The following is a 27508-nucleotide window of genomic DNA, read 5'->3' as shown; positions in this document are numbered from 1 at the left end:
CAGTTTATCCTGCCTGATTGTTGCTCTCAAGATTTACTCTCATGGTGTTTTGTCTCTTTTTGTGGCGTCAAGTTCACGTTCATCCTCTCATGGGAGTTGTAAAGTGTTGTAAACGTTGACACCCGGAGGAGGAAGTGAGGACCTTCTCCTTCAAAATAAGACGACAGAGCAACAGACACACTGGCTGTGTGGACGAACGTCCTGTCATCAGACGCACATCCGTCATAAATCAAAGTGATGGACAAATTAAAGATGGGAGCTGATGATGATGATGATGATGATGATGATGATGATGATGATGATGATAAAAACGTATTAAAGTCAGAGGGATTCATCCTCTGAGGAGCATGAACGTGTGAACCAACGATCCTCAGAGACACTCTGCTAGTGTGTCTAAAAAGGACATAAAAGCAGAGACAGCCGTGTTCATATGAACATGAGAGAAACACGTCATGGAGCTGAAATATGATCCTGCTTCAGAATTTGGACTCGTTGGCCTCAGCTGACACTTTCAGCAGCACTCAGGTTTTTGTATTACTCTCTCTCACTGTGGGGTACTTGATCTTTGGCTCTGGAACTAAACTGTTTGTAACAGGTAAGAACAAACATTTATCTGCCTTCAGTTGTTTCAGTGAACAAATAGAAAATGTGTTTTAAAGAGTTTCTGCTGCTTCAGGTTTTACGTTAGTTTTTCATCATTAGTAGAGAATTCTTGCAGCCGTTCAGCTGTTGTTGCATAAAAAGCTTCATAATTCATGAAAAGATGTTTAAATCTCGAGTTATTCTGTATTTCTGCAGCAGATTTCGCTGATTAATAAGGAAAAAATATGATTATTGGTATTTGAGAATTTGATCTTCTTAGCAAAGTAGCATCGTCTCTTTTGTATCAAGAAAATAAATCACATTAAACATAATTTAATATAAACAGGTTTAAGTTTTGTCAACAGCGTATGATTGGAAATGCATAGAAAATTAATCCAAATATTTTTAATGTAATTAACCCGTTAATAAATGTATTTATGTTGTTGCTACAAATGTCTTTTATTATTTATATATGAAGGCACAAAAGCACTGAATATGATATTATAATAAACAGAATTTATGCAAACTAATTAATATATTTAGATATGTGACACAGGATGCATAATGGCAAATTCACATTAATGTATCTAAATATATTTTAAATATGAATATAAATACTTTATTTTACGTAACACAATTTAAACATCACATTTTAAATAAGTAACAGTAACATTTTCGAAAAAAAAACTGTGGTGTTAAATATTACAAAGCCGATGCTGCACACACTGTAATTCTAAAAAGATTAAAGATATTAGTCTTAACATTTATTATATTGTCAAGTTTAATTCACATTTGATGGATCATAAATTATTGTAATTGTGCATCAAAATCAAAATTGCTCTGACAGAAGTTTTGAAGGTGTTGATATGTTTCATGAAAATAAAGTATTTAGTAATAAATACATGCCTTATATGTGACTGAACTAATTAAACCCAAACATAGAAAACCTTTTGTCTCGTCAATAAGGGAAAGTTTTTGTAATTTTATTATATGAGATTATATTAAAGTACTTCAATAGTGAATGTGAAATAGAAGTGAATGGACTTTATACACTGAAATCAATAACTGTGAGATACTTTTCCCCCAGAAAACGGGACATTTTTATGTCACATTATATGAAATCATATTAGGTCAAATGTTTTGTGAATTTCTCCTCAGGATCAATAAGTTGCACTTTTTGACAACATATAAAATAGACGGCTTTATTATCACAATTATACAACAGTTTGTAATGTAATGAAAAGCATCAAAAAATCCGTTGATGTATTTAAAGGATTCAGTTACAGTAAGATATGCAATGGTAAATATGTTATACATGTTGTAATCATTAAAATGAAAATTAAGAGAAATTTACTTTATGTATTTTAACCCTAATATGAAAACACTATTTCCCATGATGTCCGAGCAAATTTCCTAAATCCTTAAATGTTATCGTATTAATTTATATTAGGAATAAAAATGAACATAAATTGTAGTGAGTGGATTTTCTAAATTGAAATACAAATTGTCATCTATATATTGATGGATAAATGTTCTTTATTTTGGTGTCATGCACACAAAGTGGCCAAACCTGATGGATTTACAGACAGCAAAGTACAGCTGCAGCCGTCCAACATTTCATGACTTTTTTATTTCAAACAGCTCGGCCTTCGACTAAATATTCTGCCTTCTCTCCTGAGCTTGGAAAAAAATCTGCAACAAAAAAGGTTGAAGGACAACTGCAGTTTTTCAAGAAATCAACAAATAATCAGGACAGTAAAAACCAGGAAACTCACTGTCAGTTCCAGCGAGCTCACAGATGCAGCACAGAGCTGTGAGCTGCTGCTGACTCTGTTAATAATTATAATAATAAAAACAACAATAATAACAGATTTGATTTGTAACGCACTTTACATTTGGGACACATCTCAAAGTGCTGCAGGATAAAAGATGACTGTGTGTCTGTGCTGCTTGTTGCTGCTGTCAAACTTCAGATGAGCCGGTGGTGAGGCCCGTGGTGAGCGTGTACCCAGCAGCATCCAGAGTCCACCTGGAGGGGAGCAGCTCCCTGCTGTGTCTGGCCTCAGCCATGTTTCCTCCTCTGGTCCGCTTCTCCTGGAAAAGACGAAAGGAGGGCGGAGCCGAGGAGGAGCTGCGTCCTGCTGTGGGAGAGCAGCTGGAGCTCAGAGAGTCGAGACGCAGCGCCTCCGTCCTGCTGATCCGTCAGCAGGAGAGCGGCACGTATAAATACCGCTGCTCCGTCCATCACGAGGCGGACACAGTGAAGGCCCACACAGAACAAGGTAATGAAGCCGGGCGACTGCGTTCAGCAGAGATTCAGCTTCATGTGGAGACGCTGCTGTCAAAGAGAGCAGAGGAGCAGAGGACTGACATTTCTCACTGACTCTCCAAACATTTCACTGCTTTTCTCTTTCAGAGCTTCCAGCTGCAGCAGCCTCCTGTCCTCCAGAGAGACAGCCAGCAGACCTGCCAGCTCTGCAGCCAGCTGACCGTAAGATCACCTGCTGCCTCTCCTTCACTGCCAATCTGTCCTTTTTCACTGCAACATTTAACCCTTTGGACCTGCAGACACATCACTGTTCTTATGTTGCCGTCAGACGCCTTACACACGCTTTCAAACCTTTGAAACCTGAGCATGTTGGTTTAAATCTTTCGACTAAACAGGCACAGAGCAACTCTGTGAGAGATAATAATAATAATAATCATAATACATTTTAATTATAGAGGGCTTTTCACAATGATGCTTTACAGAGACAAACACACACTGCAAAGATAGAAGAAGAAACAGAAATCATTAGAAGTAGTTACCTTTTTTTAAAAAAAAATAGGGATAAATGTCTGCAAAACTACATTTCTAATTATTACTTACCATTTTATCTACACACATATTGTTTTAATAACTTTTTATTATTATTAATAAACTTTTTTTTTATTTTCCTTCTACTTTCTGCTTAATTTCAGGTAATTTTCTTGTAACATGTAACTTTATCCTGTGTTTTCAAAAGAAATCAAGCGAACTTGCTGAGAAATCAAAGGGTTAAACTCACTGTCCTGGCTCCAGAGGACCTCCAGGGGCCCTGACCTGTTGGATTTAACAAGGGTCCATGAGCTTTTAATGTAATTATAGCCGACCCCTGTCTTACACATGTATCTAAGACTATAAAACCTCTGCACACGGGTTAAATCTCTTTTGGCTAAAAGTCACTGAGCAACTCAGTAAGAGATCCCAAAACACTGCAAGAAATTAGGAAAACGTGACAAAAAAGGACCTGAAAATTAGTTTTTAAAAAGAGAGAGATGGATGGGAGAGAGAAATCATTAGAGGTAATAAAAAATAGATTAAAACTTCTAGAAAACTATAGCTTTTTTTCTTTTTTTAACCATTTCTGTTTACATTTTTTGTGCTAAATTTCAGGTAATTTTCTTGTAACTTCTAACTTCTGCCTGTGTTTTTACAAAGAAATCGAGCCAATCTCCTCAGGTTTCAAAGAGTTAAACTGGCTGTCCTGGCTCTAGAGATAAAATCTTGCCGACTTGTTTGATTTAATTAGGACCTCAGAGCTTTCATTCAAAATGTAGCCGACCCCTGTCCTCACGGAGAGCTGGTTGCCCCGTCTGGAAAAGTCCAAGTTATACCGATGTAAGTGTGTGTGTGTGTGTGTGTGTGTGTGTGTGTGTGTGTGTGTGTGTGTGTGTGTGTGTGTGTGTCTCAGTGTCCCTCCGGTCTCAGTGCAGGGTGAAGCTGCTGTGTGTGCTGTACACGGTGCTGACAGTGAAGAGTCTGGTGTACTGCTGTGGACTCTCTCTGCTGTTGATCCTCAGAAACAAGGGACCGTCCACCAACTGCACACATGCTGACTGACTGTTTCCTGCTCGCCTTTTCTCTCCATCACATCTCATCAATTCATCTCATCGATCACTTTGATCAGTATTCACAAATGTCAGTTATGATCTGTTGTGGTTGGTTGTAAAATGTATCTCTGTGTGCAAGTTAGGTATCGTCATCGTTAACATTTACGTACATATACACAAATATATGTTTGCAGTTATGGTTAAATTCCTTTATTTTTTAGTTATTTGATGCAGTAGTTTATTTCCACATTTGACGGTCACTTTTATGATAATATAAATGAATCTGAATCATTGGCTGTCTGGTTGATATTTTATTCTTTGTCGTATTTCTTCTCTTCTTGTTTTTTTTTAATCCATTATGCAGAGTGTGGCAGGTTTGTCAAATTCTTTCAGTATAATATTCTCAATAAACTAAATTAAAAAAACAATCAAAGTGTCTGTTTTATGAACGTCTTTGTTTTTATGGATTTCAGTTTGGCTTCTTAGCAAATGATCAGAAACACAATCAGCTTCATCGGCCGTGTGTGTTAACACCTGCAAGTCATTTGACTTTGGTTGTTAGTCGCTCTGAATGTACTTTCACACAGCGCAGAGGAGAAATGTACAGGAAGATATGAATATAAAAACACAGATCAGTAAATATACACACAGCTGTTAACTACATCTCAGTAGGTTTGGATGATCCGGCAGCTTTGGTGCTGAGCTGTTTTATAATTTACAGTTTACTCTGAAATCATGTATGAAAAATGCATTTATTTTCAAAACGAAAGAAAATGAACAGATGAATTGCATTTGTGTTGATGTGTTAAAAATGTATGTGCAGTGTGATCTTGAGGTAAACCAACATGGACGCTCTAGTTCTTCCTCACAAACAGATACAGATAAGTTTGTTATTTTTGAGGGGGTGAAACAACAAGATGACTTGTTTGTCTCTGCGGTTTCTGACGCTGCCATCGATGATAACAGATGCACGACTTATTTTTGGAAATGTTGCGGTCGAGGAGTCAGTGCTTGAAATCATCACATGGTGATATCAGCACTTTGAGAGTGGAAACTTAAAACTTCTCTGAAATTATATTTTTGACAGAGAAATTTATGAGAAAGTGGAAGATTTCCAAACACTATTTAAGATTTCTTGTTTCTTTACTTGCAAAAACAATTTCACATGATAAATTAACAATAAGACAAAAAGGCAACAACAATAAAATGAATGAATTATAATCATAGTATATATAATGTATGATACTACATGTCATTACACACAATAGGAGTTTGTGGTTAATTAATAAATAGTTATGGCTGAAGGGGAATTACGTGACAACCATGTCAAATACATTTGTATAAAAAACACATTAATTTGCTCTGTTAAAATTAGCCGAATTTAGATTTTTTTCATCTGTCTTTTCTGTTAATATAATAATAATAATAATGAAAGTAACTGTAATAATGTTGTTGTTGCTGTTATCATTTTACATCATTGGAAGCTGGACTGTAAGTGTTCTCAAAAACAGACTGAAGTAGTTTGATGAAGCTGCATCAGGTTTTCGTCTCTTTGCCTAAATATTTGCGTCTGTGTGATCCAGGATCTGTTGACCTGATTTCTTGGTGTGCTGTGATTGTGAAGCTGCTCCTGTTTTGAAGCGTAGTTCAGTTTTTATTCCCATGTGAACGCCGTAGTGAGCGACTGAAGTTCCTGTAAAGATTCGTGAAGCAGAGTGGATGGTTGTAACCGTCACTGTGTTTTTACTGTGAGAAAAGCTGCAGAGCAGAAACCCACACAGCCCGGCTGCTGCAGGAGAGGAAGCGTCGATTCGCTGTCAACAGGCTTTTAGGAAACCTAATAACCACCGAGAGCAGATTCCTATCAGCTGCTGTACACGCTCATCAGCCTCTGTAGCTGTTTGTCTGGAAGCCTTTTTTCCACTGAGTCCTCCACACACAACTGAACTGAGCCCAGAGAGCAACTTTTAACATCTTTATGCTCACGTCTGTGGAGTTTATTTACGGGGATCTGAGCCGTCAAAGGTGCACTTTACACTTGGTGTCGATGAGCGCCAACAAGTCCTAATTTAAGCAATATTACACTCGAGGGTGTTCTTTAACTTCATATGACAGTGATGCAGTTAGCGCCGAAATCTGCAAGCATTACTGAGGTGCTCAAATGACGTTAAAGCACACCCCGAGTGTTATACTGTGACTAGAAAACTATTAACAACAAAATAAAAATGTATAGTCAAAATGTATTCATGTTTTGGAACAATTAGCTCTCAAAATTAAAACTTCTTTGGGGGGAGTGTATTCTTCGTTTCCATGGAAATACAGAGTCTCATTAATTAGTGGAAAACAATCAGTCACGTTAGTAGAATCCTACATGAAATGAATCCTAGTTTACTACTCCAGCAAATAGGATGAACTTTAGTAACGACATGCAGACACGTTTCCTCGTCCCTGTTGAGTCCGCTGGCCGACTTGTGCAGATACTTTCTAGAGATCCTGGGGTTTCCCAGACTGCATAAATACACCAAATGTTACGATTAAGATATTTGCTGAAAACAATATTTTCCACAATTCTGGCATTTTTGCAAAGTAGTGGAGTAATGTTTTCAGTGATGAAGAAGGCATGCTGTCATGCAGATCTGAGTACTGTCTAAATGTCTCGTTGATCATTCAGGTTACTTGGTTGGAGCTACTCGACATGACAAACAGCTGCTTTGTCAGCGCCCTCCAAAACAACACATCTGTGTTTTCTGATCTGATGTCTGTTAAACTATCTCCTTGGATGACCGTGGTGATACAAACACATTCTGGTTAAGGTTCAGCAACTCAAAGTGCTTTTTGATCAAATAGTCCGATTAGTGAGGAACTCCAGGAGCTAAACTCAGGAAAGGAATCAGCATTTTCCCAGCACAAACAACTGTGAAATATCAACATTTTCAAAGCAGAAGCTGTGCCGTGATGTTATCATTTATACAGCAAATGATTATTGATGCATGTTGACAACATGCTGAATATTGAGTCAGTTTTCCTGTTTGTTGTATTGCGGCAAACTAAGAGAGGTCGGCCAAACAAACACAGACAGGCAACTCACAGAAACGAGAGTGAAAACTAAAATCAGCTCTGATGTTCAACTTCAGCAAAATGCGTCGAGCGACTAACAACCAGAGTCAATAGCTTGTAGGTGTCAACACACGCAGCCCATGAAGCTGATTCTGTTTCAAATTTTTAATATCCATAAAAGATGTTTATAAAACAGACACTTTAATTTTTCAGTTTATTGAAAATTTTACACTGAAAGAATTTGACAAACCTGCCACACTCTGCATAATGATTCAAAGAGAAAAACAAGGAGAGAAGAAATACTACAAACAATAAAATATCTACCAGACAGCCAATGATTCAGATTCATTTATATTATCATCAAAGTCACAATTTAAAGAGGAAATAAACTACAGTATCAAAAATGACTTTGCATAGGATTTGCTCTTCATAACTGTAAATATGTATATTTGTGTATATGTACGTAAATGTTAACGATGACGATACCTAACTTGCACACAGAGATACATTTTACAACCAACCACAACAGATCATAACTGACATTTGTGAATACTGATCAAAGTGATCGATGAGATGAATTGATGAGATGTGATGGAGAGAAAAGGCGAGCAGGAAACAGTCAGTCAGCATGTGTGCAGTTGGTGGACGGTCCCTTGTTTCTGAGGATCAACAGCAGAGAGAGTCCACAGCAGTACACCAGACTCTTCACTGTCAGCACCGTGTACAGCACACACAGCAGCTTCACTTGGTACTGAGACGGGACAGGAGAGACGGCGGGTGGAAGTGATGGTGGAGGTGCTGTTGAAGCTGCTGGTGGAGGTGATGTTGGAAAAGTAGAAACCTCTGAAAGAGAAAAGCAGTGAAATGTTTGGAGAGTCAGTGAGAAATGTCAGTCCTCTGCTCCTCTGCTCTCTTTGACAGCAGCGTCTCCACATGAAGCTGAATCTCTGCTGAACGCAGTCGCCCGGCTTCATTACCTTGTTCTGTGTGGGCCTTCACTGTGTCCGCCTCGTGATGGACGGAGCAGCGGTATTTATACGTGCCGCTCTCCTGCTGACGGATCAGCAGGACGGAGGCGCTGCGTCTCGACTCTCTGAGCTCCAGCTGCTCTCCCACAGCAGGACGCAGCTCCTCCTCGGCTCCGCCCTCCTTTCGTCTTTTCCAGGAGAAGCGGACCAGAGGAGGAAACATGGCTGAGGCCAGACACAGCAGGGAGCTGCTCCCCTCCAGGTGGACTCTGGATGCTGCTGGGTACACGCTCACCACGGGCCTCACCACCGGCTCATCTGAAGTTTGACAGCAGCAACAAGCAGCACAGACACACAGTCATCTTTTATCCTGCAGCACTTTGAGATGTGTCCCAAATGTAAAGTGCGTTACAAATCAAATCTGTTATTATTGTTGTTTTTATTATTATAATGATTAACAGAGTCAGCAGCAGCTCACAGCTCTGTGCTGCATCTGTGAGCTCGCTGGAACTGACAGTGAGTTTCCTGGTTTTTACTGTCCTGATTATTTGTTGATTTCTTGAAAAACTGCAGTTGTCCTTCAACCTTTTTTGTTGCAGATTTTTTTCCAAGTTCAGGAGAGAAGGCAGAATATTTAGTCGAAGGCCGAGCTGTTTGAAATAAAAAAGTCATGAAATGTTGGACGGCTGCAGCTGTACTTTGCTGTCTGTAAATCCATCAGGTTTGGCCACTTTGTGTGCATGACACCAAAATAAAGAACATTTATCCATCAATATATAGATGACAATTTGTATTTCAATTTAGAAAATCCACTCACTACAATTTATGTTCATTTTTATTCCTAATATAAATTAATACGATAACATTTAAGGATTTAGGAAATTTGCTCGGACATCATGGGAAATAGTGTTTTCATATTAGGGTTAAAATACATAAAGTAAATTTCTCTTAATTTTCATTTTAACGATTACAACATGTATAACATATTTACCATTGCATATCTTACTGTAACTGAATCCTTTAAATACATCAACGGATTTTTTGATGCTTTTCATTACATTACAAACTGTTGTATAATTGTGATAATAAAGCCGTCTATTTTATATGTTATCAAAAAGTACAACTTATTGATCCTGAGGAGAAATTCACAAAACATTTGACCTAATATGATTTCATATAATGTGACATAAAAATGTCCCGTTTTCTGGGGGAAAAGTATCTCACAGTTATTGATTTCAGTGTATAAAGTCCATTCACTTCTATTTCACATTCACTATTGAAGTACTTTAATATAATCTCATATAATAAAATTACAAAAACTTTCCCTTATTGACGAGACAAAAGGTTTTCTATGTTTGGGTTTAATTAGTTCAGTCACATATAAGGCATGTATTTATAACTAAATACTTTATTTTCATGAAACATATCAACACCATCAAAACTTCTGTCAGAGCAATTTTGATTTTGATGCACAATTACAATAATTTATGATCCATCAAATGTGAATTAAACTTGACAATATAATAAATGTTAAGACTAATATCTTTAATCTTTTTAGAATTACAGTGTGTGCAGCATCGGCTTTGTAATATTTAACACCACAGTTTTTTTTTTCGAAAATGTTACTGTGACTTATTTAAAATGTGATGTTTAAATTGTGTTACGTGAAATAAAGTATTTATATTCATATTTAAAATATATTTAGATACATTAATGTGAATTTGCTATTATGCATCCTGTGTCACAGATCTAAATATATTAATTAGTTTGCATAAATTCTGTTTATTTTATATTACTGAATATGATATATTATAATATCATATTCAGTGCTTTTGTGCCTTCATATATAAATATTAAAAGACATTTGTAGCAACAACATAAATACATTTATTAACGGGTTAATTACATTAAAAATATTTGGATTAATTTTCTATGCATTTCCAATCATACGCTGTTGACAAAACTTAAACCTGTTTATATTAAATTATGTTTAATGTGATTTATTTTCTTGATACAAAAGAGACGATGCTACTTTGCTAAGAAGATCAAATTCTCAAATACCAATAATCATATTTTTTCCTTATTAATCAGCAAAATCTGCTGCAGAAATACAGAATAACTCGAGATTTAAACATCTTTTCATGAATTATGAAGCTTTTATGCAACAACAGCTGAACGGCTGCAAGAATTCTCTACTAATGATGAAAAACTAACGTAAAACCTGAAGCAGCAGAAACTCTTTAAAACACATTTTCTATTTGTTCACTGAAACAACTGAAGGCAGATAAATGTTTGTTCTTACCTGTTACAAACAGTTTAGTTCCAGAGCCAAAGATCAAGTAGTACCCCACAGTGAGAGAGAGTAATACAAAAACCTGAGTGCTGCTGAAAGTGTCAGCTGAGGCCAACGAGTCCAAATTCTGAAGCAGGATCATATTTCAGCTCCATGACGTGTTTCTCTCATGTTCATATGAACACGGCTGTCTCTGCTTTTATGTCCTTTTTAGACACACTAGCAGAGTGTCTCTGAGGATCGTTGGTTCACACGTTCATGCTCCTCAGAGGATGAATCCCTCTGACTTTAATACGTTTTTATCATCATCATCATCATCATCATCATCATCAGCTCCCATTTTTAAATCGTCCATCACTTTGATTTATGACGGATGTGCGTCTGATGACAGGACGTTCGTCCACACAGCCAGTGTGTCTGTTGCTCTGTCGTCTTATTTTGAAGGAGAAGGTCCTCACTTCCTCCTCCGGGTGTCAACGTTTACAACACTTTACAACTCCCATGAGAGGATGAACGTGAACTTGACGCCACAAAAGAGACAAAACACCATGAGAGGAAATCTTGAGAGCAACAATCAGGCAGGATAAACTGTATATATAAATAAATATATATAAATGTGTTTATGCCAACAGTGGTGTAAAGGAACTAAGTACATTTACTAGTATTGTCACCCACTTCAGTGCGACTTTGAGGTACTTGTTCTTTACCTGTGTATTACTATTTTCTGCTACTTTGTACTTCTACTACAATACATCTCAGAGGGAAATATTGTACTTTTTACTCCACTAACTTATGTGACAACTGACCAATTACTTCACAGACAGCATCAGCCGAGAGCGAGGCCGGACAGAACTGGTAACGCTGTTATTATTCGCCGCCGGACGGTGGGACAGCCCCTGCCGCGGCAGCATGATACGTGGACTGGCAGCATCACCTGAGGATGCGGCCGTGCGCCTGTCCTGTGAGCGTGAAACGCCACAGAGCGGCGTCAGGTTGAAACGCTGCCGGTAACGACGTGATATAAGGAGCGCGAGGACGCCTGTACCGTCGGTGCTGGCAGGTGTGATTGCTGACGTCACTGTAGCAGCGTCCTGGAGCGGAAACAGCAGACGCAGAAGAAACCAAGAGCGTAACGTGTCAAGTCAATTTTATTTCGAAACCCATTTTCACAAATCAATTTTACAGCGTACAACATCCCTCTGTCCTTAGACCCTCACATCCACTGAGGAAAAACTTCCAAAAAACCAGACAACCCTCTAATGTGTCGCAGAAGTCCACTGCAAAGCTGCAGTCTGTGATAAGTTGGACGAGAAGGTGTTGGACTCAGTTCAAACAGTTTCAGACACAGGTCAAAGGAGGACAGAGGTCTCTAGTTTGTGTTTGTCAAGTTTCATGAGGCTGTGAGGTTTGTTTCAGAGAAACGGTCTCGCTGCAATCAAACGGTTGCTATAGAGACCAGCATCATCACATGTGAGTAAAACTGGACTCACTGAATCCACAAGAGACTCAACATTTAGACTTCAGTCCATTTCCAACACTGTTTATGGAGCAAAGTATTTAGAAATATTCAAAAATAAAACATCTGCGCTGAAGGATTTTGACCCAAACTGTTTGAGACGGTCAGAAAGTGGACACGTTTGTAAAGAGGACACTCGTTAGTCCCCACAGAACATGTTTTCATTCACATATCTGAGGTCAAAGGTCAAAGGGACCCCTGTGAAAATGGACATGGACCAAAATTCAGTCTAACTTCAGAGCGTTTTTAACCCCTTCCTGAGAAGCTAACATGAGCTGCTGGTACCTCTGACTCCTCAGGTCTCCTGGTTTCACATGAGACGCCCGACAAGACCAATAATAATCACAGCCATAACAATAATAATAATAATAATAATAATCACAGTAATAACAATAATAATCACAGTAATAATAATCACAGTAATAACAATAATAATAATAATAATAATAACCACTGTGAGGAGGGATGGACTTTATTCGTGCAGCAGGTCAAAGCAGAGGATTTTAATCTTTATCAAAATACTGAAGCTTGTTTTTGTTTTGATCATTTTCACCATTTTGGTTTTAATATCTGCTTTTATTAAAGACTTCTTTGTGGTTTAATACCATTTATTTGTGGCCTATTATCAATTTAATGTGATTAAAATAACAATAAATAATTGATTATTATTATTATTATTATTTCTTTTGTTGGTATCTTTTTAATTTTGTTTCTTCGTTGTTCCTCTGTGTTGTTAGTTTGTCTCTCTGTGTGGAACAACAATAAACCTGCTGGAATATCTGATCAAATATGAATCAGTATAATGTTGAATAAATCCTGACAGCTGTAAATAAAATCAGTCTCTCAGTTCAGTGAGTCTGTGACTCTGGCTGAGATGGAGGTGAAATATGTGAAGCTGGGCTGTGGTTTACTGCTCTCTTCTTGTCACAAACACTGTTTGACATCTGCTCATCTGTTGGTTTTTGTACAGGCTGCACGCAGCTTTTCTCACTGTGGGGATCAAACTTCACACAGGAGCAGTAGTAGGTGGCTGAATGACTGAGTTTAACTGTCTGGATCTTCAGCTCACAGCCCTTCAGTTTATTCACAGCTGAGAAATCAGCTTCCTGAGGATGATTGTAACCTTTACCTATTCTACCATCATCTCTGTCAATACGAAGAATCAGTGTGAATGTTTCGATGTCTCTCTTCTGGTACCAGTATACATAAGAGCCATCACACCGGTCAGTGTGCTGACAGCTGAAGGAGACGCTTTCACCAACTCTCCTGGTCAATGTTAAATCCTCCTGAACCAGCTGAGCCGCTGCCACGGCAACCAGCGCTGCAGAGAAGCAGACAGGTAGCTGAAGGTGAGCGTGACAGTGTTTGTTACAGGTGGAGTTTGTGGGCTCCTGATTGGCTGGAAACACTCACCTGAACACAGACAGCACAGAGCAGCAGCTGGGAGGAGAAGCATTGTGTGCAGCGCTGTTTCCTCTGGTGAAGCTGGGGAGAAGTGACGCTCTGATGCAGCTGAGACCAAACAAGGACGAGCTGTGACATCAGACCAGACGGCTCCTCACACCTCCCATTCAGTCACGTGTGTTTCTGTTATTGTGAAAATCACAATTATGAAGGCATTTTTTTCCACCACACTTGTTCAGCAGTCTGTATTCACATTTTACTCAGTTATTTGTTTCTGCTCCTCCTGTCGTCACTTTGACACTGCTGCCCTCCTGTGGCTGCAAAGACTCACTGCTTCAGTCTGCAGGTCCTGTTCTCACTTTTCTTTCTTTATTTTTTCTTTATTCTTGTTGTTTCTGATGAAATGTTGAAGGAAGTTTTCAAATCCCTTTCTGAAGTAGAAATACTTCTATCACACTGCGCAAATACTCTGTGACAAGTAAAAGTTCTGCACCGAAATATTTACCTCAAACATATTAACGTATAATCAGTGAGATGAAATCAAATGTAATCGTCGTATTAACCCTTTGAAACCTCAGCAAATTGGCTTCGTTTCTTCCAAAAACAGAAGAAGGCAATAAATAAATAATAAATAAACAGAACAGAAATACTTTATTAATCCTGTGTGTTTTGTTGCAGCAGCATTTAAGAGAGCAGCGACTGAATGAAACATTTGTTAAAGGGCAAAATAATGCAAATATATATATACACAAAGGAAGGCACTTAACATAGATATGTACAGTATGTACAGAATAAAGAAGAACTTTATTATTGTATTTGTGATAATAATATACTGAAAATTATTTTACACTATTATTCTCATTTTTACATTTTTAAGTAATTTCCATGCTTTAATAAATTAATTTTACTTTCACAAATTTTTATTTTTATTTGTCTGAGGGATGTGGGGATGAGTATTTTTGTGCTAATTTTCAGGGAGTTTTCTTTTACTTTTTACAAACTTCTTGCAATTTTTGGGGTCATATCTTCTTACTGCTTGACACCAGATAAATTAGCTTGATTTCTTCCAAAAATACTAGAAGAAGCAATTAAGCAACAACCAACAAGACATGGCTTCAAAATTAGCAAGAAATTAGTAAAATGTTACGAGAAAATTACCCCATAATAATAATAATAATAACAATAAAATAATAATAACAAACAAGAAATACGAAATCACTTGAAACATGTCTAAAAAAATACAGTTTTTATTTTTGCTAAAATAATTTAATTCTATAATTATATGAAATATTTATATAGTTTTTTTAATATTTTTCCCTTTCTTGCATCAAATCTAATTATCTCCTCACAGCTTATTCAAGTCAGTTTTTTTGTCACTTTTTACTAATTCTTTTGAATTTGTGCGACTTTTCTCGCCATGTTGCTCATTGCATTTTTCCATGTTTTGAAAAAAAATCAAAGCGATTTTCTCAGGTCCCGGGGGTTTGATGCTTGTCAGTGGTGACAACAAAACTTATTTTGATCCAGTATGTAAGGTGTGAAGTTGCTCGATGCCTTTTCTCGTGTTTTTGTTTTTTTTTTTATTTATTAAATGGAGCCAGTTTGCCCAGGTTTCAAAGGGTTAACCCAAACATTATTACTGATATATTACAATTACCGACATTATTTTACGGAAAAAAAAATGACGTCAACCATCAAATTAGCTTCACTTTGTTTTCTTGAAGATAACATAGAAAAAGCTCCACCTCCTGCTCTGGATCAGCAGCAGCCGCCTCTCCGCTGCAGGGGCTGATGGGAGGTGTGAGGAGCCGTCTGGTCTGATGTCACAGCTCGTCCTTGTTTGGTCTCAGCTGCATCAGAGCGTCACTTCTCCCCAGCTTCACCAGAGGAAACAGCGCTGCACACAATGCTTCTCCTCCCAGCTGCTGCTCTGTGCTGTCTGTGTTCAGGTGAGTGTTTCCAGCCAATCAGGAGCCCACAAACTCCACCTGTAACAAACACTGTCACGCTCACCTTCAGCTACCTGTCTGCTTCTCTGCAGCGCTGGTTGCCGTGGCAGCGGCTCAGCTGGTTCAGGAGGATTTAACATTGACCAGGAGAGTTGGTGAAAGCGTCTCCTTCAGCTGTCAGCACACTGACCGGTGTGATTACTCTTATGTACTCTGGTACCAGAAGAGAGACAACGAAACATTCACACTGATTATTTATATTGACAGAGATAATGGTAGAATAGGTAAAGGTTACAATCATCCTCAGGAAGCTGATTTCTCAGCTGTGAATAAACAGAAGGGCTGGGAGCTGAAGATCCAGACAGTTAAACTCAGTCATTCAGCCACCTACTACTGCTCCTGTTGGAAGTTTGATCCCCACAGTGAGAAAAGCTGCGTGCAGCCTGTACAAAAACCAACAGCTGAGCAGATGTCAAACAGTGTTTGTGACAAGAAGAGAGCAGTAAACCACAGCCCAGCTTCACATATTTCACCTCCATCTCAGCCAGAGTCACAGACTCACTGAACTGAGGGACTGATTTTATTTACAGCTGTCAGGATTTATTCAACATTATACTGATTCATATTTGATCAGATATTCCAGCAGGTTTATTGTTGTTCCACACAGAGAGACAAACTAACAACACAGAGGAACAACGAAGAAACAAAATTAAAAGATACCAACAAAAGAAATAATAATAATAATAATCAATTATTTATTGTTATTTTTATCACATTAAATTGATAATAGGCCACAAATAAATGGTATTAAACCACAAAGAAGTCTTTAATAAAAGCAGATATTAAAACCAAAATGGTGAAAATGATCAAAACAAAAACAAGCTTCAGTATTTTGATAAAGATTAAAATCCTCTGCTTTGACCTGCTGCACAAATAAAGTCCATCCCTCCTCACAGTGGTTATTATTATTATTATTATTATTATTATTGTTATTACTGTGATTATTATTGGTCTTGTCGGGCGTCTCATGTGAAACCAGGAGACCTGAGGAGTCAGAGGTACCAGCAGCTCATGTTAGCTTCTCAGGAAGGGGTTAAAAACGCTCTGAAGTTAGACTGAATTTTGGTCCATGTCCATTTTCACAGGGGTCCCTTTGACCTTTGACCTCAGATATGTGAATGAAAACATGTTCTGTGGGGACTAACGAGTGTCCTCTTTACAAACGTGTCCACTTTCTGACCGTCTCAAACAGTTTGGGTCAAAATCCTTCAGCGCAGATGTTTTATTTTTGAATATTTCTAAATACTTTGCTCCATAAACAGTGTTGGAAATGAAGCCATTAAGCAATGACCAACAAGACATGGCTTCAAAATTAGCGAGAAATTAGTAAAATGTTACGAGAAAATTACCCCATAATAATAAAAATAACAATGAAATAATAATAATAACAAGAAATAAGAAATGACTTGAAACATTTCTAAAAAAATAGTTTTTATATTTGCTAAAATAATTTACTTTAATTCTATAATTATATGAAATATTTATATAGTTTTTAAAAAATATTTTTCCCTTTTTTTGCATCAAATCTAATTATCTCCTCACAGCTAATTCTTTAAGTCAGTTTTTTTGTCACTTTTTACTAATTCTTTTGAATTTGTGCGACTTTTCTCGCCATGTCGCTCATTTTTCCATGTTTTGAAAAAAAATCAAAGTGATTTTCTCAGGTCCCGGGGGTTTGATGCTTGTCAGTGGTGACAACAAAACTTATTTTGATCCAGTATGTAAGGTGTGAAGTTGCTCGATGCCTTTTCCTGTGTTTTTTTTTTTTTTTATTTAAAGAAATGGAGCCAGTTTGCCCAGGTTTCAAAGGGTTAACCCAAACATTATTACTGATATATTACAATTACCGACATTATTTTACGGAAAAAAAAATGACGTCAACCATCAAATTAGCTTCACTTTGTTTTCTTGAAGATAACATAGAAAAAGCTCCACCTCCTGCTCTGGATCAGCAGCAGCCGCCTCGCCGCTGCAGGGGCTGATGGGAGGTGTGAGGAGCCGTCTGGTCTGATGTCACAGCTCGTCCTTGTTTGGTCTCAGCTGCATCAGAGCGTCACTTCTCCCCAGCTTCACCAGAGGAAACAGCGCTGCACACAATGCTTCTCCTCCCAGCTGCTGCTCTGTGCTGTCTGTGTTCAGGTGAGTGTTTCCAGCCAATCAGGAGCCCACAAACTCCACCTGTAACAAACACTGTCACGCTCACCTTCAGCTACCTGTCTGCTTCTCTGCAGCGCTGGTTGCCGTGGCAGCGGCTCAGCTGGTTCAGGAGGATTTAACATTGACCAGGAGAGTTGGTGAAAGCGTCTCCTTCAGCTGTCAGCACACTGACCGGTGTGATTACTCTGCTGTATTCTGGTACCAGAAGAGAGACATCGAAACATTCACACGGATTATTTATATTGACAGAGATAATGGTAAAATAGGTAAAGGTTACAATCATCCTCAGGAAGCTGATTTCTCAGCTGTGAATAAACAGAAGGGCTGGGAGCTGAAGATCCAGACAGTTAAACTCAGTCATTCAGCCACCTACTACTGCTCCTGTTGGAAGGTTGATCCCCACAGTGAGAAAAGCTGCGTGCAGCCTGTACAAAAACCAACAGATGAGCAGATGTCAAACAGTGTTTGTGACAAGAAGAGAGCAGTAAACCACAGCCCAGCTTCACATATTTCACCTCCATCTCAGCCAGAGTCACAGACTCACTGAACTGAGGGACTGATTTTATTTACTGCTGTCAGGATTTATTCAACATTATACTGATTCATATTTGATCAGATATTCCAGCAGGTTTATTGTTGTTCCACACAGAGAGACAAACTAACAACACAGAGGAACAACGAAGAAACAAAATTAAAAAGATACCAACAAAAGAAATAATAATATCTTTATCTTTATCTTTAGTCGAGTTGACTACTGTAACAGTATCTTCTCTGGTCTGCCTAAAAAGTCAATCAGACAATCGCAGCTGATCCAGAACGCTGCTGCTCGAGTCCTGACTAAGACCAAGAGAGCGGACCACATCCCTCCAGTTCTGAGGTCTCTACACTGGCTCCCTGTCTCTCAGAGAATAGACTTTAAAATTCTCTTGCTAGCATATAAAGCACTGAATGGTTTAGGCCCAAAATACATCAAAGACCTTCTAGTCCAGTATGAACCATCAAGACCACTCAGGTCATCTGGTGCAGGTCTGCTCTGTGCTCCAAAAGTCAGACCTAAACATGGAGAATCAGCTTCAGTTTCTATGCTCCGTATATCTGGAACAAACTCAGAAAATATCAGGTCTGCTGAGAGTCTGAGTCCTTTTAAGTCAAGGTTAAAGACTCACCTGTTCACTGCTGCCTTTGACTAAAAGGCTTTTTACTTTTTAAATTTTATATTTTACTTCGAAACTGCACTGCAACTATTTTTGGGTTTTATCTGTTGTTTTCCTACTTGCTGTTTTTAATCACCTTTTACATGCTTCTTTTATAATGTTTTAAATGTGTTTCCTTTCCCCCTGTTGTTGTATTTCAATGTTCTGTGTGAAGCACCTTGAATTGCCTTGTTGCTGAAATGTGCTATACAAATAAACTTGCCTTGCCTAATAATAATCAATTATTTATTGTTATTTTAATCACATGAAATTGATAATAGGCCACAAATAAATGGTATTAAACCACAAAGAAGTCTTTAATAAAAGCAGATATTAAAACCAAAATGGTGAAAATGATCAAAACAAAAACAAGCTTCAGTATTTTGATAAAGATTAAAATCCTCTGCTTTGACCTGCTGCACGAATAAAGTCCATCCCTCCTCACAGTGGTTATTATTATTATTATTATTATTATTATTATTATTATTATTGTTATTGCTGTGATTATTATTGGTCTTGTCGGGCGTCTCATGTGAAACCAGGAGACCTGAGGAGTCAGAGGTACCAGCAGCTCATGTTAGCTTCTCAGGAAGGGGTTAAAAACGCTCTGAAGTTAGACTGAATTTTGGTCCATGTCCATTTTCACAGGGGTCCCTTTGACCTTTGACCTCAGATATGTGAATGAAAACATGTTCTGTGGGGACTAACGAGTGTCCTCTTTACAAACGTGTCCACTTTCTGACCGTCTCAAACAGTTTGGGTCAAAATCCTTCAGCGCAGATGTTTTATTTTGAATATTTCTAAATACTTTGCTCCATAAACAGTGTTGGAAATGAAGCCATTAAGCAATGACCAACAAGACATGGCTTCAAAATTAGCGAGAAATTAGTAAAATGTTACGAGAAAATTACCCCATAATAATAAAAATAACAATGAAATAATAATAATAACAAACAAGAAATAAGAAATGACTTGAAACATTTCTAAAAAAATAGTTTTTATATTTGCTAAAATAATTTACTTTAATTCTATAATTATATGAAATATTTATATAGTTTTTAAAAAATATTTTTCCCTTTTTTTGCATCAAATCTAATTATCTCCTCACAGCTAATTCTTTAAGTCAGTTTTTTTGTCACTTTTTACTAATTCTTTTGAATTTGTGCGACTTTTCTCGCCATGTTGCTCATTGCATTTTTCCATGTTTTGAAAAAAAATCAAAGTGATTTTCTCAGGTCCGGGGGGTTTGATGCTTGTGAGTGGTGACAACAAAACTTATTTTGATCCAGTATGTAAGGTGTGAAGTTGCTCGATGCCTTTTCCTGTGTTTTTTTTTTTTTTTTTTAAAGAAATGGAGCCAGTTTGCCCAGGTTTCAAAGGGTTAACCCAGACATTTTTACTGATATATTACAATTACCGACATTATTTTACGGAAAGGTTTGTGAAACTGGAACATTGAAATGTTTTTACATGAAAAATGACGTCAACCATCAAATTAGCTTCACTTTGTTTTCTTGAAGATAACATAGAAAAAGCTCCACCTCCTGCTCTGGATCAGCAGCAGCCGCCTCGCCGCTGCAGGGGCTGATGGGAGGTGTGAGGAGCCGTCTGGTCTGATGTCACAGCTCGTCCTTGTTTGGTCTCAGCTGCATCAGAGCGTCACTTCTCCCCAGCTTCACCAGAGGAAACAGCGCTGCACACAATGCTTCTCCTCCCAGCTGCTGCTCTGTGCTGTCTGTGTTCAGGTGAGTGTTTCCAGCCAATCAGGAGCCCACAAACTCCACCTGTAACAAACACTGTCACGCTCACCTTCAGCTACCTGTCTGCTTCTCTGCAGCGCTGGTTGCCGTGGCAGCGGCTCAGCTGGTTCAGGAGGATTTAACATTGACCAGGAGAGTTGGTGAAAGCGTCTCCTTCAGCTGTCAGCACACTGACCGGTGTGATTATTCTGATGTACTCTGGTACCAGAAGAGAGACAACGAAACATTCACACGGATTCTTGATATTAGAAGAAATAATGGTAGAATAGGTAAAGGTTACAATCATCCTCAGGAAGCTGATTTCTCAGCTGTGAATAAACAGAAGGGCTGGGAGCTGAAGATCCAGACAGTTAAACTCAGTCATTCAGCCACCTACTACTGCTCCTGTTTGAAGGATGATCCCCACAGTGAGAAAAGCTGCGTGCAGCCTGTACAAAAACCAACAGCTGAGCAGATGTCAAACAGTGTTTGTGACAAGAAGAGAGCAGTAAACCACAGCCCAGCTTCACATATTTCACCTCCATCTCAGCCAGAGTCACAGACTCACTGAACTGAGGGACTGATTTTATTTACAGCTGTCAGGATTTATTCAACATTATACTGATTCATATTTGATCAGATATTCCAGCAGGTTTATTGTTGTTCCACACAGAGAGACAAACTAACAACACGGAGGAACAACGAAGAAACAAAATTAAAAAGATACCAACAAAAGAAATAATAATAATAATAATCAATTATTTATTGTTAGTTTAATCACATTAAATTGATAATAGGCCACAAATAAATGGTATTAAACCACAAAGAAGTCTTTAATAAAAGCAGATATTAAAACCAAAATGGTGAAAATGATCAAAACAAAAACAAGCTTCAGTATTTTGATAAAGATTAAAATCCTCTGCTTTGACCTGCTGCACGAATAAAGTCCATCCCTCCTCACAGTGGTTATTATTATTATTATTATTATTATTATTATTATTATTATTATTATTGTTATTACTGTGATTATTATTGGTCTTGTCGGGCGTCTCATGTGAAACCAGGAGACCTGAGGAGTCAGAGGTACCAGCAGCTCATGTTAGCTTCTCAGGAAGGGTTAAAACGCTCTGAAGTTAGACTGAATTTTGGTCCATGTCCATTTTCACAGGGGTCCCTTTGACCTTTGACCTCAGATATGTGAATGAAAACATGTTCTGTGGGGACTAACGAGTGTCCTCTTTACAAACGTGTCCACTTTCTGACCGTCTCAAACAGTTTGGGTCAAAATCCTTCAGCGCAGATGTTTTATTTTTGAATATTTCTAAATACTTTGCTCCATAAACAGTGTTGGAAATGGACTGAAGTCTAAATGTTGAGTCTCTTGTGGATTCAGTGAGTCCAGTTTTACTCACATGTGATGATGCTGGTCTCTATAGCAACCGTTTGATTGCAGCGAGACCGTTTCTCTGAAACAAACCTCACAGCCTCATGAAACTTGACAAACACAAACTAGAGACCTCTGTCCTCCTTTGACCTGTGTCTGAAACTGTTTGAACTGAGTCCAACACCTTCTCGTCCAACTTATCACAGACTGCAGCTTTGCAGTGGACTTCTGCGACACATTAGAGGGTTGTCTGGTTTTTTGGAAGTTTTTCCTCAGTGGATGTGAGGGTCTAAGGACAGAGGGATGTTGTACGCTGTAAAATTGATTTGTGAAAATGGGTTTCGAAATAAAATTGACTTGACACGTTACGCTCTTGGTTTCTTCTGCGTCTGCTGTTTCCGCTCCAGGACGCTGCTACAGTGACGTCAGCAATCACACCTGCCAGCACCGACGGTACAGGCGTCCTCGCGCTCCTTATATCACGTCGTTACCGGCAGCGTTTCAACCTGACGCCGCTCTGTGGCGTTTCACGCTCACAGGACAGGCGCACGGCCGCATCCTCAGGTGATGCTGCCAGTCCACGTATCATGCTGCCGCGGCAGGGGCTGTCCCACCGTCCGGCGGCGAATAATAACAGCGTTACCAGTTCTGTCCGGCCTCGCTCTCGGCTGATGCTGTCTGTGAAGTAATTGGTCAGTTGTCACATAAGTTAGTGGAGTAAAAAGTACAATATTTCCCTCTGAGATGTATTGTAGTAGAAGTACAAAGTAGCAGAAAATAGTAATACACAGGTAAAGAACAAGTACCTCAAAGTCGCACTGAAGTGGGTGACAATACTAGTAAATGTACTTAGTTCCTTTACACCACTGTTGGCATAAACACATTTATATATATTTATTTATATATACAGTTTATCCTGCCTGATTGTTGCTCTCAAGATTTACTCTCATGGTGTTTTGTCTCTTTTGTGGCGTCAAGTTCACGTTCATCCTCTCATGGGAGTTGTAAAGTGTTGTAAACGTTGACACCCGGAGGAGGAAGTGAGGACCTTCTCCTTCAAAATAAGACGACAGAGCAACAGACACACTGGCTGTGTGGACGAACGTCCTGTCATCAGACGCACATCCGTCATAAATCAAAGTGATGGACGATTTAAAAATGGGAGCTGATGATGATGATGATGATGATGATGATAAAAACTTATTAAAGTCAGAGGGATTCATCCTCTGAGGAGCATGAACGTGTGAACCAACGATCCTCAGAGACACTCTGCTAGTGTGTCTAAAAAGGACATAAAAGCAGAGACAGCCGTGTTCATATGAACATGAGAGAAACACGTCATGGAGCTGAAATATGATCCTGCTTCAGAATTTGGACTCGTTGGCCTCAGCTGACACTTTCAGCAGCACTCAGGTTTTTGTATTACTCTCTCTCACTGTGGGGTACTACTTGATCTTTGGCTCTGGAACTAAACTGTTTGTAACAGGTAAGAACAAACATTTATCTGCCTTCAGTTGTTTCAGTGAACAAATAGAAAATGTGTTTTAAAGAGTTTCTGCTGCTTCAGGTTTTACGTTAGTTTTTCATCATTAGTAGAGAATTCTTGCAGCCGTTCAGCTGTTGTTGCATAAAAAGCTTCATAATTCATGAAAAGATGTTTAAATCTCGAGTTATTCTGTATTTCTGCAGCAGATTTCGCTGATTAATAAGGAAAAAATATGATTATTGGTATTTGAGAATTTGATCTTCTTAGCAAAGTAGCATCGTCTCTTTTGTATCAAGAAAATAAATCACATTAAACATAATTTAATATAAACAGGTTTAAGTTTTGTCAACAGCGTATGATTGGAAATGCATAGAAAATTAATCCAAATATTTTTAATGTAATTAACCCGTTAATAAATGTATTTATGTTGTTGCTACAAATGTCTTTTAATATTTATATATGAAGGCACAAAAGCACTGAATATGATATTATAATAAACAGAATTTATGCAAACTAATTAATATATTTAGATATGTGACACAGGATGCATAATGGCAAATTCACATTAATGTATCTAAATATATTTTAAATATGAATATAAATACTTTATTTTACGTAACACAATTTAAACATCACATTTTAAATAAGTCACAGTAACATTTTCGAAAAAAAAACTGTGGTGTTAAATATTACAAAGCCGATGCTGCACACACTGTAATTCTAAAAAGATTAAAGATATTAGTCTTAACATTTATTATATTGTCAAGTTTAATTCACATTTGATGGATCATAAATTATTGTAATTGTGCATCAAAATCAAAATTGCTCTGACAGAAGTTTTGAAGGTGTTGATATGTTTCATGAAAATAAAGTATTTAGTTATAAAAACATGCCTTATATGTGACTGAACTAATTAAACCCAAACATAGAAAACCTTTTGTCTCGTCAATAAGGGAAAGTTTTTGTAATTTTATTATATGAGATTATATTAAAGTACTTCAATAGTGAATGTGAAATAGAAGTGAATGGACTTTATACACTGAAATCAATAACTGTGAGATACTTTTCCCCCAGAAAACGGGACATTTTTATGTCACATTATATGAAATCATATTAGGTCAAATGTTTTGTGAATTTCTCCTCAGGATCAATAAGTTGTACTTTTTGATAACATATAAAATAGACGGCTTTATTATCACAATTATACAACAGTTTGTAATGTAATGAAAAGCATCAAAAAATCCGTTGATGTATTTAAAGGATTCAGTTACAGTAAGATATGCAATGGTAAATATGTTATACATGTTGTAATCGTTAAAATGAAAATTAAGAGAAATTTACTTTATGTATTTTAACCCTAATATGAAAACACTATTTCCCATGATGTCCGAGCAAATTTCCTAAATCCTTAAATGTTATCGTATTAATTTATATTAGGAATAAAAATGAACATAAATTGTAGTGAGTGGATTTTCTAAATTGAAATACAAATTGTCATCTATATATTGATGGATAAATGTTCTTTATTTTGGTGTCATGCACACAAAGTGGCCAAACCTGATGGATTTACAGACAGCAAAGTACAGCTGCAGCCGTCCAACATTTCATGACTTTTTTATTTCAAACAGCTCGGCCTTCGACTAAATATTCTGCCTTCTCTCCTGAACTTGGAAAAAAATCTGCAACAAAAAAGGTTGAAGGACAACTGCAGTTTTTCAAGAAATCAACAAATAATCAGGACAGTAAAAACCAGGAAACTCACTGTCAGTTCCAGCGAGCTCACAGATGCAGCACAGAGCTGTGAGCTGCTGCTGACTCTGTTAATAATTATAATAATAAAAACAACAATAATAACAGATTTGATTTGTAACGCACTTTACATTTGGGACACATCTCAAAGTGCTGCAGGATAAAAGATGACTGTGTGTCTGTGCTGCTTGTTGCTGCTGTCAAACTTCAGATGAGCCGGTGGTGAGGCCCGTGGTGAGCGTGTACCCAGCAGCATCCAGAGTCCACCTGGAGGGAGCAGCTCCCTGCTGTGTCTGGCCTCAGCCATGTTTCCTCCTCTGGTCCGCTTCTCCTGGAAAAGACGAAAGGAGGGCGGAGCCGAGGAGGAGCTGCGTCCTGCTGTGGGAGAGCAGCTGGAGCTCAGAGAGTCGAGACGCAGCGCCTCCGTCCTGCTGATCCGTCAGCAGGAGAGCAGCACGTATAAATACCGCTGCTCCGTCCATCACGAGGCGGACACAGTGAAGGCCCACACAGAACAAGGTAATGAAGCCGGGCGACTGCGTTCAGCAGAGATTCAGCTTCATGTGGAGACGCTGCTGTCAAAGAGAGCAGAGGAGCAGAGGACTGACATTTCTCACTGACTCTCCAAACATTTCACTTTTCTCTTTCAGAGGTTTCTACTTTTCCAACATCACCTCCACCAGCAGCTTCAACATCACCTCCACCAGCAGCTTCAACAGCACCTCCACCATCACTTCCACCCGCCGTCTCTCCTGTCCCGTCTCAGTACCAAGTGAAGCTGCTGTGTGTGCTGTACACGGTGCTGACAGTGAAGAGTCTGGTGTACTGCTGTGGACTCTCTCTGCTGTTGATCCTCAGAAACAAGGGACCGTCCACCAACTGCACACATGCTGACTGACTGTTTCCTGCTCGCCTTTTCTCTCCATCACATCTCATCAATTCATCTCATAGATCACTTTGATCAGTATTCACAAATGTCAGTTATGATCTGTTGTGGTTGGTTGTAAAATGTATCTCTGTGTGCAAGTTAGGTATCGTCATCGTTAACATTTACGTACATATACACAAATATACATATTTACAGTTATGAAGAGCAAATCCTATGCAAAGTCATTTTTGATACTGTAGTTTATTTCCTCTTTAAATTGTGACTTTGATGATAATATAAATGAATCTGAATCATTGGCTGTCTGGTAGATATTTTATTGTTTGTAGTATTTCTTCTCTCCTTGTTTTTCTCTTTGAACCATTATGCAGAGTGTGGCAGGTTTGTCAAATTCTTTCAGTGTAAAATTTTCAATAAACTGAAAAATTAAAGTGTCTGTTTTATAAACATCTTTTATGGATATTAAAAATTAGAAACAGAATCAGCTTCATGGGCTGCGTGTGTTGACACCTACAAGCTATTGACTCTGGTTGTTAGTCGCTCGACGCATTTTGCTGAAGTTGAACATCAGAGCTGATTTTAGTTTTCACTCGCTTTCTGTGAGTTGCCTGTCTGTGTTTGTTTGGCCGACCTCTCTTAGTTTGCCGCAATACAACAAACAGGAAAACTGACTCAATATTCAGCATGTTGTCAACATGCATCAATAATCATTTGCTGTATAAATGATAACATCACGGCACAGCTTCTGCTTTGAAAATGTTGATATTTCACAGTTGTTTGTGCTGGGAAAATGCTGATTCCCTTCCTGAGTTTAGCTCCTGGAGTTCCTCACTAATCGGACTATTTGATCAAAAAGCACTTTGAGTTGCTGAACCTTAACCAGAATGTGTTTGTATCACCACGGTCATCCAAGGAGATAGTTTAACAGACATCAGATCAGAAAACACAGATGTGTTGTTTTGGAGGGCGCTGACAAAGCAGCTGTTTGTCATGTCGAGTAGCTCCAACCAAGTAACCTGAATGATCAACGAGACATTTAGACAGTACTCAGATCTGCATGACAGCATGCCTTCTTCATCACTGAAAACTTTACTCCACTACTTTGCAAAAATGCCAGAATTGTGGAAAATATTGTTTTCAGCAAATATCTTAATCGTAACATTTGGTGTATTTATGCAGTCTGGGAAACCCCAGGATCTCTAGAAAGTATCTGCACAAGTTGGCCAGCGGACT

General features: G+C 38.3%; 2 protein-coding genes and 1 pseudogene across 3 annotated transcripts; 2 read left to right on the top strand and 1 right to left on the bottom strand.

Moving 5' to 3' along the window:
• Nucleotides 1-254: 254 nt before the first annotated feature.
• Nucleotides 255-4867, top strand: LOC148188152 (uncharacterized). The gene is made up of 4 exons (XM_088085968.1): nt 255-595; nt 2556-2864; nt 2999-3073; nt 4296-4867. Exons 1-4 carry the CDS (start codon nt 466-468, stop codon nt 4442-4444), a joined length of 663 nt encoding a protein of 220 aa, XP_087942094.1. The 5' UTR covers nt 255-465; the 3' UTR covers nt 4445-4867.
• A 2774-nt stretch (nt 4868-7641) lies between these two features.
• Nucleotides 7642-11084, bottom strand: LOC148188151 (uncharacterized). The gene is made up of 3 exons (XM_088085967.1): nt 10762-11084; nt 8469-8777; nt 7642-8334 (listed from the first exon to the last, which is right to left on the bottom strand). The coding sequence occupies exons 1-3, from the start codon at nt 10892-10894 to the stop codon at nt 8111-8113; spliced, it is 666 nt and encodes a 221-aa protein (XP_087942093.1). The 5' UTR covers nt 10895-11084; the 3' UTR covers nt 7642-8110.
• Nucleotides 11085-23239: 12155 nt separating this feature from the next.
• Nucleotides 23240-26711, top strand: LOC148188150 (uncharacterized; annotated as a pseudogene). The gene is made up of 3 exons (XR_015778238.1): nt 23240-23640; nt 25601-25908; nt 26040-26711. The product of XR_015778238.1 is annotated as an uncharacterized LOC148188150 (transcript).
• The last annotated feature ends 797 nt before the right edge of the window (nt 26712-27508 follow it).

This window comes from Plectropomus leopardus, chromosome 12 (assembly GCF_026936395.1).
Source record: "Plectropomus leopardus strain MGB_pleo_1.0 chromosome 12, ASM2693639v1, whole genome shotgun sequence".
Lineage (NCBI taxonomy): Eukaryota > Metazoa > Chordata > Actinopteri > Perciformes > Serranidae > Plectropomus > Plectropomus leopardus.
Note: the sequence above shows the minus strand (reverse complement) of the source record. Positions and strands in the feature narration are given on the sequence as shown.

What these genes read in the sequence shown, in the direction of transcription:
- LOC148188151 (XM_088085967.1), bottom strand. Translation starts at nt 10,894, where the DNA reads ATGATCCTGCTTCAGAATTTGGACTCGTTGGCCTCAGCTGACACTTTC. An exon ending in AACTAAACTGTTTGTAACAG is followed by an intron (nt 8,778 to 10,761) that starts GTAAGAACAAAC and finishes GTCAAACTTCAG; the next exon opens with ATGAGCCGGTGGTGAGGCCC. An exon ending in GAAGGCCCACACAGAACAAG is followed by an intron (nt 8,335 to 8,468) that starts GTAATGAAGCCG and finishes TTTCTCTTTCAG; the next exon opens with AGGTTTCTACTTTTCCAACA.
- LOC148188152 (XM_088085968.1), top strand. Translation starts at nt 466, where the DNA reads ATGATCCTGCTTCAGAATTTGGACTCGTTGGCCTCAGCTGACACTTTC. An exon ending in AACTAAACTGTTTGTAACAG is followed by an intron (nt 596 to 2,555) that starts GTAAGAACAAAC and finishes GTCAAACTTCAG; the next exon opens with ATGAGCCGGTGGTGAGGCCC. An exon ending in GAAGGCCCACACAGAACAAG is followed by an intron (nt 2,865 to 2,998) that starts GTAATGAAGCCG and finishes TTTCTCTTTCAG; the next exon opens with AGCTTCCAGCTGCAGCAGCC.